Source organism: Tachypleus tridentatus, chromosome 1 (genome assembly GCF_004210375.1).
Source record: "Tachypleus tridentatus isolate NWPU-2018 chromosome 1, ASM421037v1, whole genome shotgun sequence".
Classification (NCBI taxonomy): domain Eukaryota; kingdom Metazoa; phylum Arthropoda; class Merostomata; order Xiphosura; family Limulidae; genus Tachypleus; species Tachypleus tridentatus.
The window spans coordinates 130981931-131002937 of NC_134825.1; the positions used below are offsets into that span (position 1 = coordinate 130981931).

The 21007-nt window shown below is 34.0% G+C and overlaps 1 protein-coding gene across 2 annotated transcripts in view; it reads right to left on the reverse strand.

Moving 5' to 3' along the window:
• The window catches only part of Kpc2 (Kip1 ubiquitination-promoting complex subunit 2), a 61315-nt gene that overhangs the window by 14652 nt on the left and 25656 nt on the right, over positions 1–21007 (reverse strand). For both annotated transcript variants that reach the window (XM_076452343.1, XM_076452337.1), the window contains 2 exons: positions 6908–7056; positions 1296–1462 (listed from right to left, as the gene is read on the reverse strand). In XM_076452343.1, the coding sequence (XP_076308458.1) occupies positions 1296–1462; positions 6908–7056 (316 nt within the window). The remainder of the gene's footprint in view (positions 1–1295; positions 1463–6907; positions 7057–21007) is intronic.

A 21007-nucleotide genomic window follows, 5' to 3' on the forward strand; every position in this document is an offset into this window, starting at 1 on the left:
AAAAAGTGATATTTAACATTATACAACGTTATTTTACAGATGAAAACCTTGAGTTTCTATTGGTTATAAGTAATATAAAATTAAACATAAGAGTAAACTATTAATGAAAGAGAGGATGTGACAGATGGGTGTGGCAGGAGGAGTCTGGCTTTCTAATTGGCAGCTTTGTAACTAAACAAAGTTCAAGACTATAGTAAATGTGGTTTATCTGAAGAATGATTTTATAGAATAATTTAAATTTAATTTTATACTTTTTCAAGGAGTAGTGGATAAAATAAGGAGGATGGCATGCTAAGAGAAAATGTGTCATACTAGGAAATATTCAGGATTTTTAAAACATTGCATTTTAGTATTAAGAACTTAAAATTTATATATTATTAAAATATGGATTATTAGCTAAGATTTTATGCTATTATAACTGCAATAACTTAAACAAAAAGTAGTTTAATAAATGTTTGAATATAAGACACCAAACCTTTGTGTCATGCACAGTAAAATATACCAGGGTGAATAGGGCTAATTAAATAAAAATTATTATTTGCAATACTATGAGTAGTATAAAAAAAATGAGGGTTAATGCTCTTCGACAACTGAAAGCAAGAAAAAAGAAGCTTTGACAACTATATTTTTTAAGTTGCAATCAGTTGGATGGAAGAAAGTGCAAAAAGCACAAAGATAATGTAGCATTAAATAACAAAAGCAATTGATTAAAGCAACTAGAAATTCTAAAAGCCCAGAAGAAAACATGTATAAACACATACAATTTGAGTAAAAAATGATCCTTTGATCAGATGTTAGTAACTCATGGAATTACTGTGCATGAAGGTTGTGTTGCCCCTCTTAATAATGAAAGGTTTACAGCATTATGATGATTACATTATAAATTGGTGAAATTCATATAGACATGCAACTATTTTTCAAGGCTTGTGTACAATATTCCAAGGAAGGTAACAGTTATTATTGATGCATAGAGGTAAGTAAATTTTTTAACAAGCAGTTTTCTCTAATATTCAGCTAATTCTTGATTACTAAATAAAGTCTAAATCATATCACTGGTTTGAATTAGCTTATTTTGCTTCAGAGGAATGGGTTAGATGTAACACTTTTGATTTAGATATGTTGTATGTTACCTTATTTTACAACTTTGCAAATCATCCCATAAAATAATTTTTCATTATGTGTGTAAATTTCATGTTTTATCTAACTTTAAAATGTATGATGAAATTCAGAATGTCTCCTAACTGACTGACTGAAAATTCAATGAATACTAGCAATGAAGTTGACTTTTTCTTTACCTTTTTGTTAGGTCTGAAGTGTTTCCTTTTGTAAGCTTTGAACTTTTCCATGATAACAACCACTCTACTAAAACATGCTGTAGGAGGGCCTAAACTACTGGATGTTGATGGTTGTTCAGCAGATGGAGTTAAACCACTACCACTTGGGAAGTGTTCAGTAAATGGGTCTATGACAAAACAGTAAAGATAAAACTTGAGACCACAAACAAATAAAAAATTATGATAATAATTTAGTCACATAATTTGAAATATGTTTATACATTATACTTAAATATGAAATTTCTCATCAAATAAGAAATCAACTTAATTTTTTACAATGTTTTTCTTTTTCTATGTTTAGTTGTTCAAGCAATTAAATCTTAACACTAAATTAAAAAACAGAAAACATTGAACAGCTATAACATTTCCAAAGTGATTAATAGCATAAATAAATACAATACGGTATAAAATAAACATTGTAAACATGCAGAAGATGTCTAATGTTACCCCCAAATAAAATCTTATTATAAAATTACAACATATCACTTACAAACAAAACATTATAAAATATGTGTACCAACTTCAGGTTAAAGTTTTATTCATGAGATTAATTTAAAAATAAATGCAAATAATGAGATAAAATGATTTACTTACATTTTATTATGCTCTACTGGAGTATGTATATAAAAATTATATGTGCAATGAAGTATCAATATAAATTAAGCAATTAACTGTGCACTACTCTACACTATCTGTGAAGTAAATATGCTGAGAGTTACCCATAGCAAATAATTATGTTCTGTAGGAGTTCTCCACAAATAGCTAAGTGTTCTTTATGAATCAATGTACAATGTCCAACAAACTATGTATACAGCATATGTATGATTCATTCATTATTAGTTTGAATGGCTACAATTCCAGTGATGTATTTAAGATGTGCAATTGATTCTTACTTTTAAATGATGAATAATGAAACCTAATTTTTAATCTGCATTTCTTAAACTATGAACACTAATTTCTAATTATTTCACTTTCTTACACTATATGCATTGGCAGTAACATTAAAAAAACAGTATTAAGATTCATGTGAATTCAGCAAAATCTATATTTAAAGCAAAATTTGAACATGCACTTGCAAAATTATGTGAAAAAACAAACTAAAGTTTTCTAAACTGCCTCAGTTAATTTATGACATACTCTTTGAAATTCTCATTTAGGAAGAATCTTAAAGACATGAAAACTTTTTCCCCTAAAATATATATATGTTTGTTAATATCATTATTATTGAAATATTTAAGTGATAGAAGCTGAGAAGTGAGTTTAACCATCCACACATAGCTGTTTGAATTAACTTCACTTTTTTTTTAAATATATCTTTTTTAATAAGAGAACATCTGTGGAGGACCAGAAACTAGTCTCCATTTGAAAATTATAAAACACCACAAAAAACATCTTCCTTGATCATAGAGAAATCATACCAAATCAACACAAAAAATGGTTACTCTTGTTTTTAAGATCTGTTCTGAGGTTTTGTGACAGTTATCAAGCAAACTGCAAATTGTGTTAGCATGAACATCAAAAAACCTACTCAATTATATAGTACAAAAATTTAAGCAACATTCCTATTTGTTCCACACTTAACCTGTCACACAAGTAAACTAAAATGAAGTAACGCACATCAGAAAACTAATAAGGAAGAAGTATCTGAAATGTCTGGAAACAAACTAATGATGCACATAAACAAAACTTAACCTCAAGTTATTATGACAAAGTGAAAGTTAATGCAGTCTTTGGTCATGTTTAAATAAATAACATCACATAAATAAGACAGATCTTAAGGAAAGGATAAATAATAATAATAATCAGAAAGCACTAGACTGTATAACCTCTCAAAAAACAAGAAAAGTTTGTTCTTGCACAGGGAAACAAAGTTAAGAGCAAAAAAGGTGGCAAAGAAAAACCCAAAATATTATTCTCAATAATAACTGGCAGAATCCTTTGGATAGAGAGAGTGCTCCAATTCTAAATCACAATTTTAATATTTTATCTTAGGATGAGATGGCTGATCCTCAACCATAATCAGTGCAATTGAAAGTTGTGGAAAAATGGAGCCTTAAAAAAAAACAGAGTTAAGTAAGGAGGTGCACACAGACTGAAGTTAACATTTTCCTATAATGAAAACATGTTTCTGATTGATTCTTACCACCCCTCACATAACAGCTTTTCTCAACCTGTACTGCTCTATCTCTATACATGTGCAAATATTCACTTGCCACTAGTCTTAACATTTCCACCCGCCCTCACATTTTAACATGAAGCAGCTTTGTGATGCCGTGCAATAACCCTTCACCAATAAAAATGCAACACAATTCCTAACAAGCTAACTCCCTCTATAAAGTTTAACTCAAATTCATTTCAAAATTAAGTAACATAAGAAGAAAAAAAACACCACAAGTGGGAAAGAAGGATAGGAAGTATGAGTGGAGATAAGAATGTATCAGAAATACATTTTCAGTGTAGGAAAAGTGTTACCTTCCGATATAATATCTACCTCCTCTCACATAAAAGCTAAAACACCATACTGACCTGGTGGAAGGGCAGGTGTAACATGACATAGACATGTCCACTTAAGAAAGTGGCTGAAGGAAGCTAAGACAGCATGTAAATAGAGAATACAAAAAATACACCCATGAGGGATCACAGTACCTCTGAGCCAGAGATATTCTTCACCTGTGATGCTGATGTGACATAATAAGAGCAGAATCATAGAAAGAACCCCATAAATTAAATGAAGGGAATGCTCATGTAAAACGTCTAGAGCATGACAGACTGTAATAGAGAGTTCTACCTCAACCAACACCAACTATAACTTGAATGCAAATACTCAGCTCATTGCAAGAAGAGGGTGGGTCCCTTACTGTTTACTTTGGATCTTGGAACCAGAAGGGAACTTTTGTCCAAGGATCCACATCATCACATGTGCACAATCAACACCAGTAATTCCCAAGAAATTCATCTGAACAAGAAAAGAAGATGGGCAGCAATATGGCAGTTCAACTCCAGTCCAGGACAAAGTGGCATTGAGAATGAATCATCCAATCCCTGGAATTTTCATATGTGAGAACTAATGTAGCTGGCACAGTTCCAACCAGCACCAGTATCTCCCAGGAATTGACATATTAATTATGGTAGGAAGAAGAGTGCCTAGTCAGAGGAGTAAACTGCATTGTGGCAGAAATATCCAGTCCATAACAATATGGTATCTAGAAACAACATTAGGTTCATGGTAGGAGTGTTTATTCAACATTTATACCAGCAGAACACCACTGCTCTACTCTCAAGAGTATGATACATGACTGGTGATATAATGTGGGAGAGACATCAAGTGCAAACAAATCTGAATGTTAAATCCATGTGCCAATAGGAGAAGGAAAAAGATCTTTAAGGAGAGATGATAAAATAAACAAGAAGACATAGCCTTGAAGGGAGGGAGAGTGAGGAGATGGAGGATGACACTGAGGTTCTAATCAGGGAAGGTGGTATGGCAAGGTGGGCAGCTATGATGGAAGGAATGAAACAAAAGGGTGAGGATGGGGGAAATGAAGACAATAAATTCTTGTGATATGGAGTGTGTCTGACAATGTCACATGATAACCAGCAATAATAAATACTAACAGCCTGTTGTCAAAAATCCAGGTAAGTCATGTGTTGAAGAGTGGGACAAGATACAAGAAATTCTTAATGAGAAAACCAATGAAAGTAAACATACTACTTATGATAATACACTAATATGGAGGAGGGGCATTCCAAATGAGAAATTAGGAAGCAACCTGTAGGGATAGACTTGCCTATCTGGCAAGGTTCTAGCCAAAAGCCATTCATGAAGATACAGCATAGGAAGGGAAGGATATGATATCACATCTAAATGAGACTGTTATTGGAGAAAGGTGCAGGAAAGAGAAAGTGTTGGAAGGTGCACGCACAGAAACAGAAACTGCAGTTACACAAATTAAAACATCAACAGTTACAGCCAAAGATGAAGAATAAGAGACCAAAACCTGAAAAGCTTGGAACTGTTATGGGTGGTAACAAGATTCAAGACAACTGATATATAACATGCCATTAAATGAATGTGATGGATGTTGGCCCAAAACAGGAGGTACAACTTGTGGAAATAAAGACCTTGACCAAGTAATGAGCAAGACAACTGGGGAGTTATCAGAATGAATCATAACTAACCAGTTCATGAGAGACAGAATGAAATGAACCAACACCCAATGAAGAGCAGAAAGTTCTAAGAGTTTGATATACTGAGATGATACTGCTCCCAAACAATGTCCAAATATCTCCTGCATATCTAGATATGCACCCTAATTCAAAAGAGAGGCATCCATAAGGAGGTGTACCTCCAGACAAGGAACAGAAATACTCATTGTAATGTTTTCTTGGTTCAACCACCAGAAAATGACCACATGACCACTTCAAGAGTCACAGGAGAAGGAGAGAAGGTTGGACTATCTGAGATAGGAATTGAAAAATTCCACCAAGAGAAACAAGGTAATGAATGAGGAAGAGGAAACACTTTTCCATTTTGACCAGCCACTCTACCTGTGCAGCTTTTCAAAAAATAAATTGAGTGTGAAAAGAAAAAGTGGCATGCAAAGGAGTTAGAAGTAGCCCATCAATCAGACAATGACTTTCTGAACACCCTGTACTATGAAGAAGAGACCTAGAAGTCTAATTAGACATGTCTGAAAAGAAAATGGTTCATAACACCATTAAGTAATAGAAGTGTAAAAAAAATAAAAGGGTAAACCATAAATAACAAACATTATATTCTTTAAAAAATCAGAAAGCATTTAAACCTGAAAGAGAAAATACCAAATTATTACCTGAAATGTTAAAACATTTTGTATTTTTCTTAAAGAATTTTTCACTGAGGTAAGAGGAAACTGTTAAAAAGGATAGAAGTTGAGAAAGAAGTAAAAATGTGTCAGAAACAGAATGAGATAAGCTCTTAAAAGTTTAATTATATAGACTAAACATTCAACACTAAAGTTACTTGCAAATTAAGTAGGATCTAATTGGCTTGTAGTAAATAAATAGGAAAACCAATATAATCTAAGTTTTAAAATAGTTTAAATAATAAATCATGAAAAAATATATATGCACCAAAGAGAAATATTACCTAACAGACCTTAGTTCATCCATGTTTTACAACCAAATGAGAAAATACAGATTCAATGAAATCAACTGAGATAAAATAGCTTTGCTAGTTAAAAATGAAAATAAAAATTGTATAAAATAATTTTGAAAAATAAAGAATGAAAAATAAGTGAGAAGAAATTCTGCACTGAAGCATAGCGAGAGTTAGAGTTACAAACATTGATACTGAATAAAGGTCTTCTATTCATGTTGTGTGTGTTTTTTGCTTACTCGTAAGAGGACAACTCATAAATGAGGTTATTTTGGAATGGATATCCAAGAGATCAAATTATCATATCATAGAAACCAAAAAAGGTTTATTACAACAATATACTGAAATTATAGTTTTTCAATTCAGAGATACTTTTATATATGTATGAAACAGTCACACGTGAAACCTTCCATTGTATGTACAAGAAAATGTCTACCTAAAGTCAGTAAAGAACCTGTACTTGTACTTGGTAGAGGCTCACTATCAGTAATGTCTTCTGGGATCTGAGTAATAGTATCTCCTATTTGGGAAGACGAAGCTGACTGATGAGCAAGTAACCAATCCATGGCCTCCACAGGAGACATCCTTTTATTGAATAATACAAAACTTAATCATGTTACCTCGGAAAAACATTTTTCTTAAAATATGCTAATGAAAGTTTAAAATATTTATGTACAATACTTCATAGCTTTTACTTTATTCTCAAATCCTAGATAGCTAAAATATTACCAAAAACGTATTTATGTAAATGTAACATCTTCTAATCAATAATACAGTTAAAATTTGATTTTACATTTAATAGTAATTTCTTAAAAGCCATATGATACAGATATAAATACACTTAGTTAAAACAGATAATTATTAATTAATCTGAAAAATACTTGCAAAAAAAATTAACATACATATTTACATGTTTGTTCTAAATAATTCATTTTGATTTTCTTTATTATCCTGAATACCTTATATATTTGTAGTGTATGTGAACTTGAAATAACACTACTTGGTTATAATGGTAGTATAGCCCTTTAATAATGGACAAATATTCAACTTCTGTGCCCAGTACACAGTTGGGATTGGGAGACATAACTATACGTAAAGAGTTAAAGTAAGAATTATTGAACATCAGTTTAGCTGGGTTTTACCCATTTCACACAGTCTTCTGATATCACTATGCAATATTAAATGTGTGTTGGAAAGCTGTACTGGGGAGAGAAGCATGGCTAAAATTAACATTTTACTTACCTGAAAATATATTTTCAATAGACACTTCTGTATACAAATTAGTTATTTTCTTCTTGAAGTTGTGCTTTCTGCCTAAGAGATCAGTATGCCACCAGCCCTATGAAACACCAACCTAAAATTCATGTGAAAATGTGTTAAACTATATTACTGTGTGATGAAATATCAAGCAACAAACCCATCCACCAATCGGAATGTATTACACTTCCTTGATTAAATTTTTCCTCTATATTCATGAGCAAAAAGCCTCTTTTGTTGATGAGGCAACTAATAAAAGTGAACTGGGAAAATGATGAGGAAGGGCAGGAATATGTATGGAGGTATATATCAGAAATACATTATAAGAAAAATGTTAACTTTTGATATGATCACTTGCCTTAATACACAGGTTAGCTAGATTCCCATGTTGAGATGATGGAGAGACTGGTGCAGAAATTACTTATAGAAGTCTCCATTACAGAATACCAAGAGGAATCCAATTCGGGGCAAGCCTATGGTAGAGACTCTATACAAGACTATATCTCATCTCATCCAGGGTATACTCTTTGTCTGAGTGAAAGATTGGGAGAGGTGAGAAGCTTGAAAGGCATCATAAGGATGAGTAGAATAAGTCCATGACCATCTGTTAGCTTGTACACAGGTCATCAGCTGACTAATATGTGTAGTAATGTTGAGGTACATTCAGACTGTACTATATGTACTCACCTCCTCTACCACTGGTCTTTACAGGCTAATGCTAGCTATGGGAGAAGGGCACATGTGAAAAATATCCATACACAACCTTTCAACCATCAGACACCACAGTCCTACCCAATTCACAGGAAGGCATTGTAGTATACATAATTATTAAGGATGTTCATGAAACCACCATTCAACCATCAGATTCTATGGGACATTTGTAGCTGTTGGAGTATAATTACTGTACAATAAATCAGAGTTGGATACTATGAAATAGCAGTTACTCTGAAAGTATATTGGGTGGGGTCATCTACTTGCAGATGTAGGTAAAGGAAAAACAAACAGTGAGTAAACTGTGTCTAAAATCCACTAAGAGATTGTGATGTTTCTAGGTAAGATAGAGGTGGTCCACACTATGCTCCAGAAACACCCCTGCCCCACGTCTTAGAATGGAGGGGTCCCTTGTTTCAGCACTATCTGTAAAGTCCCAATTTGTAAGGATTATTCATGGTCCACCAGCATAGCAGTTGAGAGTTGATGAGTGAAGAGTTTTCCATGTTCTACTGGAAAAGGAGAATTCATATAAAGGAGAACTGAAAAATGTGTCCAGATTCCCAATGATTCTTCAGTTACAAAAGTTTTTTTTTTTTTTTTAAGTCAGCAACTGCTAACCAGGTAAGCAGACAGATGCACAACTCTGTTGCTGACTTTTCCATGATAGTCCATTGAATGAATACAATGTCAATCAGACAGGAAACAAAGTTTTATAAATATCACGAGTATAACTCCAGAGGTTTTGCAGAACATCTCATCTCACATTAGGAATAATTAGGCCAGGGCAGATTATCTGAGTACTTTTCTTTATTTTGGCTCAATGCAGAAATTTGGGAAAGTATATATATCCTGTGAGAAGATAATAGCCATACAGTGGGATTCAAATGTAGAATAAAGATGAGGAAGGAATAAGTAAATGAATATTCTCAACTGAAAAATGGTTGTTAATGGAAGACTGTGTGTTAATGGAGATGAGAAAGCTGAATGATGGAGCTAGTTTAATGCAAGACTAATAATTATGAGATATTTGATATGCCAGCCCAGAGAAAAGAAAAGGGTGAGAAGAAAAATTGGAGAGGAGATGTGGGAGAGCACACAATCATCTGCCTTCAAAGGGATGTATATGAGACTTATGAGCTGGCAGATCAAGCCTGTAATGGGGTAAGAAAAGAGGCCTTGGGTAGGGAAGAGATACCAGGTATGAAAGGTCAGTGAAGGAAACCACAAAAAGGAAGAGTGTAATGAAACATTGAGTGGCCATGACAGGAAAATAACATTGTCTGGATCAAAATAAACACCAAAAAGTGAAACAGAAGGAAAAGGATAAGGGAGAAAATGAGTGGCCACTGTTCTTAATCATAGAATATAAGGGAAGGAAAGACTGGCCAAAATGAAGTAGAAGGAGAGTGTAGTAACGAGAAAGTAGCAGGAAATAAAGAAATAGATATATGTTCAATGGCAAGTAGGAATAAGACTAATGTGTCTAAGAAGAGAAAAAAATCTGCTAAAGGTTTGATAGAGACCTAGATATGACAATCTAGAATTACAGTGGTAATCCAGTCAGAGAAGAAGTAGGAAGGGAGGAAGTGGACAAGAAAGAATTGAAAGGGGTTAGAAAAAGAGCTAAGTTAGAAAGCAAATTATTCAGTAACATTGGGAAAAAAGGAAAGTGGAAGAAATGGTATCCAAAATCCCAAGATAAAAGAAGCATACATTTTATGCAAGAACTGTCCTGTGAGAGAAGAGGAATATGTTACAATATAATAAAATCAATTGGAAATGGTGACTAAAAAGATAAGTGCGACCCAAACTTTGATACATGAATATGCTAGAAGGATGACATGGGTGATCAGAAAGTTGGATTGGACATACCTTACATGCAAAGATAAAGGGATATCAAACTGGATGAAAAGGGTGATGTACAAGGGCAGAGGGGGGAAAGAGTTGCAAGAAGTTAGGGCTGAGATGAGAAGAGATGAAGTAAAAGAAACAAGGTTATAATTGCCTGCCAGAGGCCACCAAAAGGACCTCATACAGTTTCCTGAAACACAGCAAGAAGAGGAGAACATGTATAATAATAATAATAATAAAAAAAGGTGTGACTAGTCTAGACTGAGGGGATTGACAGCTAGTTAAGGTATAAAGCACAAGAGGCCAGAATAGAAGGCCAGAATAAGGGGCATGGCAAGGCAACAAGAGAAGGATGAACAGCTTGAAAACTGAACAACAGTGTACAAGTTGGTGAGGAACCAATCAATGAGCAGGAAGCAGTCATATCAAGACAGCCCATGATGATGTGTATGCAGTACTGCCAGAACACATCAGGTTACAAAACTTATTCAAATAGAAGAGGCCCAGAACTATATTTGAACATTATATTCTATTTTTATGTGCTAAGGATTAAAGAAAGAAGATTAAACATTACCTACTCCAAGCACATAAAACAGAGTAAGGAGCCACATCTAAACACTGACAGTGTGTGAAATGGTATGGAGTAAATGAATATGTCTAAATCCTATCTTCAAATGGTATGTAAAGTTGTAATGAACTAGGGCAAAACAATATCTACAAAGTATACATGCAAAGAAGTAATAACTATAACAAAATATTACTGACAATGTGTGGTATAGCAATGAATAACAGATGAGAACTGAATATAACCATTAAAAGGTATATATTAAAGGAGCAAACAACTAGAATTGAACATTATCTTCTATGTCTAAATGGTAAGAAAAAAGAACTATGACAAACAATCATTATGTGAACATATTAAGGAGAAATGAATAATATCTATACATTATTGTAAAAGTGATGGAAGTTAAGAAAGCTTAAATTATATTGAAATATTATCTCCTATGTGTATATGTTAAGGAGTAACGAAATAAAGTCAAACATAAATGTCTAATTATATATACTAAACAGGAAGGAACTACAGTGAAGCATTATCTGTTGTTTGTATACATTAAGGACTAACTTACTGTGACTAAATATTACCAAGTATATATGTCAAGAAGTAATGGACTATGAAGAAACATTACCTCCTAAGTGACATAAAGAGTAAGAAACTATAAAAAAAAATAACATGTTCTATGTTGTATGTTAAAAAGTAATGAACTAAAACTAAATATTAATAACCAAGTGTACATGTTGAAGAATACGTAACTATTTCCCTACATCAACTGTTATGCATATATGAAAAATAGCAACGAACCACAATCAAAGAGTACATTATAAGTTGGACACGATAGTTAATTATGTCTAACATAGTCTTCTATGTGTAAATGTGAAACAGTGATTAACCATGTCTAAACATTATCTCCAGTGAGTTACAAGAGTTAAGGAACAAGAATTAGAACTAAAAATTAACATGGATATGTACATGGCAAAGAATGATTAACCAAAACTAAACAGTATCATCTGGGCACACCTTTTAAAGAGTAAATAACTAGAATCAAACATTAACAGTTATGTGCAAGTAGAATCAACTAAGGATAAAAGAATAAACAATTTCTTCCATATGTAAATGTGAAGATGTAATTGAACTATATGTAAATACTACCTTCTATGTGGACATCACAAGGAGTAATCAACCAAACTGAAATATTATGTCTATGTGTTAAATGTGAAAAAAGCAAACTAGCTATACATTAATGTCTATTTTTACGTGTTAAGGTTATAAATACATTTGACTAATCATGGTCAATTTTTATGTATGTATGCATGAGAAGGTGTGATGAATTATGACTAAACATAATATACTAATTAGTACATATTAGGAGTAAATAACTATGACTAAACATTATGTTCTATACTGACAAGCTAAGTGTTAAACAATGTCTACACATTAATTTATACAGGTTACTTGGTAAAGCAAGGAGAACAAGATATAAAACAGTGGGAAGGAATTTAAATCTACAAGAAGTGCAAAGTGTAGAACTAAATGCACAGGGAGAAGAAATGAAAACACAGGCAGAAGATATACACAGGGTTGGCAGGAAAAGTCAAGAGATATGACAAGAGATATGAGCTGATGTGTTCAGCTCCCTCTACACCAATTAGAAGTATTGGGTGGAAAATGGAAAAACTTTCTTTGATCCTCTTCAACTTTAGTTTCAAGTTTTTATGAAGACAAATGTGTGGTTGGATCAGAAGAAGATGGTCAAGGTAGTAACATGAACTCCACCACACACTGAATGATGGCTGTCGTGATTTCAACGGATAAAAAAACTTCCTAAATTGTTGGTAATTGTGAGTGATAGTTGTTCTCACTTCATCAGAAAAATAATTCATGTTAATTTGTGAATTCAAATTGAAAGGTTGAAAGCAAAATAAAGTAGCTGAAGTACAATACTTTAAGTTTCAGCAAAAGTAAACACATCTTCATGTAACTGCTGAGGAAAACAATAAAGATTTGTGCATGTGAATATGGAGGGAAACTTTGTGCAAGGAAGCTTGTCACACCTATTGGTGGAGAATCTTGTTGCATGACATGTCATTATGCAGTAGTGGAATTTAACATGAATTTCAGATGGAAGTTGCATAAGGCTAGTGGCATGCAGGTCTCTCAGGCAGAAAAGCACTTCTTCAAGAGAACAGAGATGAGGAACTATATTAGAATTTACTTAACTTTTTGCATATATATTTTTGATGAATAACTCACAATAAATATCAAAGCTTAAAAACAAAAAATATATCATATGATTAAGGTTTTAATTAATACCAGCTGATGTATCCACTTAAAATAGCTGAGAAACAAATTACTGTATGTACATGTACACTAATCATGCACTTATGCTTCAAGCATCCAAGATACTTCTGTTCCTTAAAACTTCAGTTTTTAAAAATCATAAATGAACGTATTAGTTAAACCTTATCTAGAAAGCATCAAGATGTACATTTTCCTTACTTTTTTATTTTGGCAATACTTAACTATGTTTAGAAATTTCTTTGAATTCAAAAATACTTTAAAATTAACAAATGTTAAATGACTAAAATGTGTTTAAATAAAAATAGCTGAGAGCATTCATTAAGTAAGCAAGCATTGTATAAAGAAGAATGTTAGATAATGTTCCCCTTTCTTCTTTCATTATTAAATCCTTAATGACTTCATTAGATACTAACTGCATACACTACTTTATGGAAATTATTCTCCTACACTGAATATAAATTTTCAACCTACCTGCTCTCACACAAAAGCTTTTCCCAATTTTCACCCTCCCTCTAACACATTAAAAACAATTATTCTTGCTTGATTCACTAGCCTATGTACCCTCTCAGTTCAAGCTGCTCATTTAGAATGCATTGCACATGTAATGACTCCACATTAATAGGTACACGATGCACATACACACACTATTGGAGTACCTTGCTCCCTTTGTATTTTATTCCATGTACTTTTCTTTCATGATTAGGCACATCATAAAATAGAAGAACATCAGAAGTGGGGAAGAAAGATGGGAATTATGTGATAGGAGGTAAGAATCTATCTAAAATCTATTTTCAATGTAGAAAAATAACTTCCAAATATGATACATACCTCCTTCCACGCAAAAGCAAGATCTCATATTGAGAAAGGGACCAGTGTAACATAGAAATCAGAACTCCCAGTGGAAAGTATCCACAGATAATCAAACAGGTGGACTCAATAATCGAATAAAAGCACACTAGGGAGGGCCAAACCACTTGTAAAACAAATATGTCCTTTACTCTAGAAGTGAGATGTCTTGAAACAGGCAGCATCAATGACCAAATCAATAATGAAAGGCCTCAGAAAACACTGGAAATAGACTCTTCCTTACCCCAACTGGACAGATGAGGTTCCATATCTTGTCCTTTGTGTTAAGCAATGGAGGACAGTGACAAAGAATTAATTGAATACACATGATATAACATGGCCAGAGAGAGAGAGAAAGCACTCTGTGAAGAATAGATATACACTAACCTCAACCACACATAACAGAGTGCCATACTGTAAGCAACCAGAATTGCAATGGAAAAGTAAGCAAATTGAAATCACCACACAAAATATCAACCACAGAAGTACACCAAAATTAACTTAGAATTATGGAGCAGAGTGTGAATCTCAACTTAACCATAAGAGCAAGGTTTCCTCCTGTAGCTAGCATTACAAGCAGCAGGAAATGAAAAAGAATCACTTTGCCAGAAAAGCATGGAAGAAAACCACATGCACCCAAAGTTGTGAAGAATGTGGAATCTATGCTTGACATTAGGAACAATGTATCACACATCTTGCAACACATACTGAGCAGGGCAACTCTAACAACTGTTAGAGCAGGGAAAATTTTATCTTGCAATAGGATTTACCAAAAGGGAGGCAAATACCAGTCTCAATCATAGAAACAAGGTGCTATCAATCTGAACTTGGCATTACAAGGAGAATCCAGCAGTAGCTTGTTCAGCTCCCTCCCACATCAGACCTCTTGAAACAATAACCTAGAAGGGAGAAGAAAAGAGGGTTTCCAATTTTGCCCTCTTCTCAAGAGAATGTAGAGAGAAATAATGTTGCTATATGTACACTACATTCAAAAGGAAGCCTTTATAGTCCATCATCCTAGAGGCTAGAAACTGGAAAAAATAATGGCTCCAAAACTCTACTCCAAGAAGGGAAGGTAAAAAGTGTTGGGAAATGTGGAGGAATGAAACACTGGAAAAAGTGCATAGTATGATTGAAAAACCATATTTTGAAAGGAAGCTACAGGGATGGGCAGAAATCCCCTTCTGCTTTACTTATGATAGTCCATGATTAACATTCTGCCAAGCATGGAATAGAATTATGCATATACAGAAAGTTGAGAAAAAAAAGTGGCACCTCTTTGAAAATGTTTTTAATATCTTATATCTTTTATAAGGTAATAGAAAAATATGTAAAACTACATTTTTTGAAAGTACTCAAAGATATCTGTTCAAATATGATATCAAATCCCAGTTTTAACTTGGTTTTCCTAAATACCTGAACTTTCAATAATTTTAGCAACATTTTCCCATAAAAAGTGTTCTGCACCTACTGTAATTTCTTATACCTTCTTCTTCCAATTAGTCTACAAAATGATTAACCAAGTTTCTCTGCAATAATTGAACATAAAAATGAAATGCAAAATAACTCAAAACAGTTTCAAAAGTTAATATTTATTCTACATTCAATTGGATTTCAGTATTGCTTCACATTGACATGGCATGCTTTCAATGAGTTTGTACAGATACTCCTGAGTGATTGATTGCTATCCTTCTTTTGAGTACTTAAAAATGTTCATCTTCTGTACTTGGCTTGCAATCTTTCATTAATCAACCCATAATTTTTCAATCAAATTGATATAAGGTGATTGTTCTGGCCATTCTATAACATCAATTCTCTTATTTCTAAGAGATCTTTTAATGACTCCACAACTGTAAAGAAACTTGTTTGATCATTTTTGTAGGCTAATTGAAATAAGAACAACAATGAAACTACAGCAGGTGCACAACACTTTTTATGTGTCCCCTACTGGAACAGCAGTAAGTCTAATCATTTCAATATAAAATCAGAAATTTGGTTACCCTCAGTGGACACAGCAGATAGCCTATGTGGCTTTGCTATAAGAAAACACACATACACTTTTTATGACAAAATGTGACTAAAATTATGAAAAGTTCAGAAAAGCCAGTGTTAAAATTAGGAATTCAGAACATATTTGATCAGATCTCACCAAGTGTGTTCTAAAAACATAGTTTTATACATTTTTTTATTATCTAATAAAAAATAGAACAAATTAACAACATTTTCAAGAGGAACTACTACTTTTGTCCACTCCATATATATAAATGCCATTAGTTAGCTGCAAATAGTTTTGTATAACACCCTATCACAACAATATGGGTTACCAGGGGTGTAGATTTTTTACATCCGATAGGGAGGATGATTTTTGCAACCACTTATGTGAACTGTTCAATTTGCAAATTGGTAATCTCTGATTACGTGAACCTGAAAGCTGTAAACATGCAGTCACAGAGTAATCTTGTTGCCACGATACTTCAAGGTTTCCATGTAGGTTTGTATAAGTGAGGTGTTGTGAACAGTTTTCAAAATATTAATAGAATGAAGACAAATGTGTCACAAATTAACTGCCACATGAATTTATTCCTGCACACTGCACAGTACAAAAGATGGCCATTACACTTGACAAGGTTACTAATAACTTTCATTGCATGAATTACACTTTCAAATATAAATAAAATTAGTAATTACCCTTGATAAGTTTATTTATATCTACTGAAAAACTGTTCATGTTGTTTGATAAAAATAATTAAAATGTCTTTGCGAACTCTCGAAAGTTACACATCAATACAATGTAGCACATAATTATTCATACTTTTCATTGAAGTAAGAATCATTTAGTCCTCTAGTCTACATGTTCCAAAACGTAGACCTCCTTTGTGATGATCTGTTTATGAATTCTTTCATAAGCTCTTCTATATTTATCTTGTTGATCTCATCTTTGTGAGTGTGACAAACTGCCACATGGTTGAGGTGGCACTGAGACATAGTTGACCTTAACCACATCTTCAACTGTCTTAATGCAGAAAAGCTGCGTTCACATTTGCAGCTGGATACTGAACATATAAGCAAAATTTTCATGAGAAAAAACACTTCACTAAACATCTGCTGGCTTGTTTCATGCATTTTACAGTAAGCACTCTTCGCACCTTTCAGAGATACTGCTTTTGTTGTTCCTTTGAACATGGGCAACTGAAACTAGAGCCGTTGTTTATAACCGAGTTGTCAATCTTGCCAGATGTGATCATGTTCTCAAGTGACAGATATTGCCTCAAGTGATTGTTGTCTGCATTGAATCTAGTGGTCAGATGTTCTATGACTGTGTCCACAAATTCAAAATATTAGCTTCTGTACTAATCTCTAACTGTCACAGAATGGTGTGCTGAGCCATCACCTGTGATCCTTCTGGGGGGTCTGCGAATGCATGGTAGTTCAATAGACACCAGATAAAGGGAAGTTACCTTGGATGATATAACTTTCCACACTGTATCTGTGGAGTGTCAGATTTTTCATTCCTGTACAAACTTGTTTTACAACTATCTGGTGGTTAATGATGTGCAATAGTTGCACAAGTATTTTCTGACTCGTCCTCTGATGAACATGGTATTTCCTCTGTATGGCAAGTTTCTATTCCTTTGCTTGAGGTCGTTGGATTATCTGCATCTGCATTGTCACTTGTGGTACTAGTAACTGGCTTGCAGAACTGTCTAATATCGGAAAGTTTCAGACACTTGCTTGTCATAATTGGTATTTGTTTCTCAAATGACTCATCAGGCTAAAATACAGTCTTTATTAAAAAACTCTAACATACAACAAACAAAGATAGAACAGAATGGAAGTAGGACTGAACTGTACAATGTATTTAAGTCGAACATGCGACCTTACAGTGACTACCGAGCCGACTGACCGCCTGGGCATCACTGGGACAATAATGTGTGCTAGTTACAACACAAATAATTGCAAGTTTCTCAAAAAATACTTAAATAATCACAAATATATTATATTCCTGTTAAAGCTCATCAAAAGGCCTCATAACGTGTTGTGATATAATGTCTATAAGCATGTCTATTAAATAAAAACACCTAACAAAAACTAGCAATGCAATTCGAGTAGAGGCTTCAGGCCGTTAAAAATTGCTCTTTTTGTGTTTTAATTATACAAGAAAATACTATAATTTTACTATATATGATAAGAGAATATATTGTTCTTTTACCATAAAGCACCAGCACTTTATTAGAGGGCAGTGATAATCTGAAATTTCATGGATTAATGAAGGCCAGAAACACAGGTCTAATGAGCCCTGTTGTAAGATCAAGGCTCAGACTAAAGGGAGCGAAGGGGGATAATGTAGGGTACGTCTGGATCCGAGTGGCCCGAACTTGTCGTTAACTGTACACTAAACATACACTATGGTCAGCAGCTTCGGCAGCTAAGAAGAGTATGGCGTTCGACAATGAAACCGGCTAGACATGCATAAGAAAAAATGGCATAGGAAAACCGCACAATATACACATAAGATTGATGCAGCTACAAGCTACAAATGGCCTGCCAGATCTAGATCACAGGAGTTTATGCTTGGTAGTATTATTTTCAAATTTCATGCTCTGTTCAATCTGTTGTGATGAAAATTTTACTTAATCTTACACTATGTACAAGACGTAGGTAGATTCTGTGATAATGCTTGCAAGCCTTGCATGTATACTTAGGCCTACTGACCAAAGTGTAGGGGGGAATGATTGTATGCACCATACCTCCCACCTAAAATGAAGGGGGAAATGTATCCCACCCATCTTCCCAGGATCTATGTCCCTGTGGGTTACAATCTTAAAGGTGGAGGTTAGAGTAAGCCATACCTGTCCAGACAACACTCACCACTGAGTGGGATCTGATTATGTAACAAAGACAAAAGGAAAATAAAAAAGATAGAAAAACTACATTTATCCAAGACAAAGTCTGACTGGAGCATGGAAAATCACAACTGGAGGGAAACTATTCCCCTAGGGAAGGATACAGCCAGATGAAGTAAGTAATGAGAGAAAAAAAATTAGTAGTAGTCCACATTCCAGCCCGGACAACCTTCTCCAGTAAAGCAACTGAATAATATGGCAAATCAAACCTGTAATTATGATGGGGAAAGGTCATGAGACACCTAAAGGTTCCATGGAAGAAATAGACAGAAATGGGAAGCAATTTGAGCATCATAGTATGACAGAGCTTGCACTGGAAACAAAAATCAATCTGGAACCAACTGGGTACAATTAGAGACAATGGAACAGATGAAAAATTGTGTGAAGGCAGAGACTCCCTTACAAATGAGGAATACTTGTTGAAGGTAATAAATGAGTTCCATGGACAGACAGGAGAACAACCAATGAAGCCAAAATCCCCAAAAGGGAAAAGATAGGGAAGAGCTTTAAAGACTGAGTTGAGATGATGTTGGGAAGGGATGAAAATAACCAAAAACAGAAAGAAAAAAATCCCTTGTATTTAACAAGCAAACCACATAATACATATGTCTTCTCCAGGAGCAAATGGATATGAACTGAAAACAAAAAGAAGCTGGAAACCAGTTATCCTGAGAAAGGTGAGGCCAGATGACCATCACAAAAACACAGAAAGGATATGAGGGAAACACAAACAGACCCCCTTCCCCCTTTTTGCAATGGAAAGAAAATAGGAAATGATACAACTTCTATGTTGAACAAGAACCCCTCAAACAAAGCAGGCATGAAAACCCAATGAAGGGGCAGAAACAAGATCCTGGTAGAATGAAGAGAAATCAGAAGCTGAAGGAAACAGGAGAAGTGAATGACAGCTAAAGAAGGAACAACTAAAGGCAAAGAGGAAATATTCTAGCCAAACTAGAAAAACTGACACTATAGATACCAATAAAAGAGGAAGTCACCCAAGAGTGGGCAATCAGTTACATGAGACAGGGTCCCTTGAATGAAGGAAAGGAATGGTTAACAATAATTGGCAAGATAGCCACCAGTGGTGAATATATCCATTCTAAAAAAACTCCTAGAACACACAGACTGGAAATGAATATCTTGACAAAAGTTGACAAAACAGAAAAACCCAGTCTTGTGGAGACTTCATCTAATTATGTAGATACCCATTTTGCAGCTAATGTCTAAGACTGACATAAGAAAAATGAGCAAAAAGGGGTGAGAATATAAAGATGCAAGTATAAGACAAAAAAATTAAACAAGGCAGCCATCTTGATGCAGGATCTCAAAGAAGTAAAACAAGCCCTCAAAACTGTAATATGCAAAAATGGAGCCACACTGAATTTCCAGAGGAAATATCTGAGGAGACAAATCCATACAAGTACAGTATCTCATTTCAAACTTGACACCAAATATGCCAAGGAAGTAGGGAAAAGCTGATGAGGATAGTTATGTCCTGAAAGGTGAAAGCATGTACAGTACTATACAAAACTGTTAGCAAAGGATAGATTTTGCCATTCTTCCCATTTCATGGAACTAATTTATCCATACCTTATATGATATAAATTTCAACATTATGGTACTGCTTCACTGATCCATATTGACAATTGAATGAGCCAAGGTGAGAATACTTATTTTTTAGAATTCCCACATACTCGTATCAAGGGCATGTTATACAGGTTTTGCTTGAACGATCATACTGATAAAATTTAGGGTCTAAAATAACTATCATTACTCCATGTGGTGTCTCAAATAAACAGAAAGAAACTAGCAACTACATATGGTACCAGCATATGTTAGAAGAAATTAGTTTAATAGCACTTACCAATAAACCTTGATAAAAACAGTGTATAATACTATGTGTGTGTGTGTGTGTGTATATATATATATATATATGTTAAATTGTTTTGTCATGTCACAGCCCAAAAAGTGTGGTGAATTGCCAGTAGAGTAGAATTTGCATAAAAGCTTTATAGGATACTGGTTGAACTCTCCAACAAATTGCTGTAAACTTGAAATGCTCCCCAAACACTGTCAAGTACACCCTAGACTGTAGGACTGATAC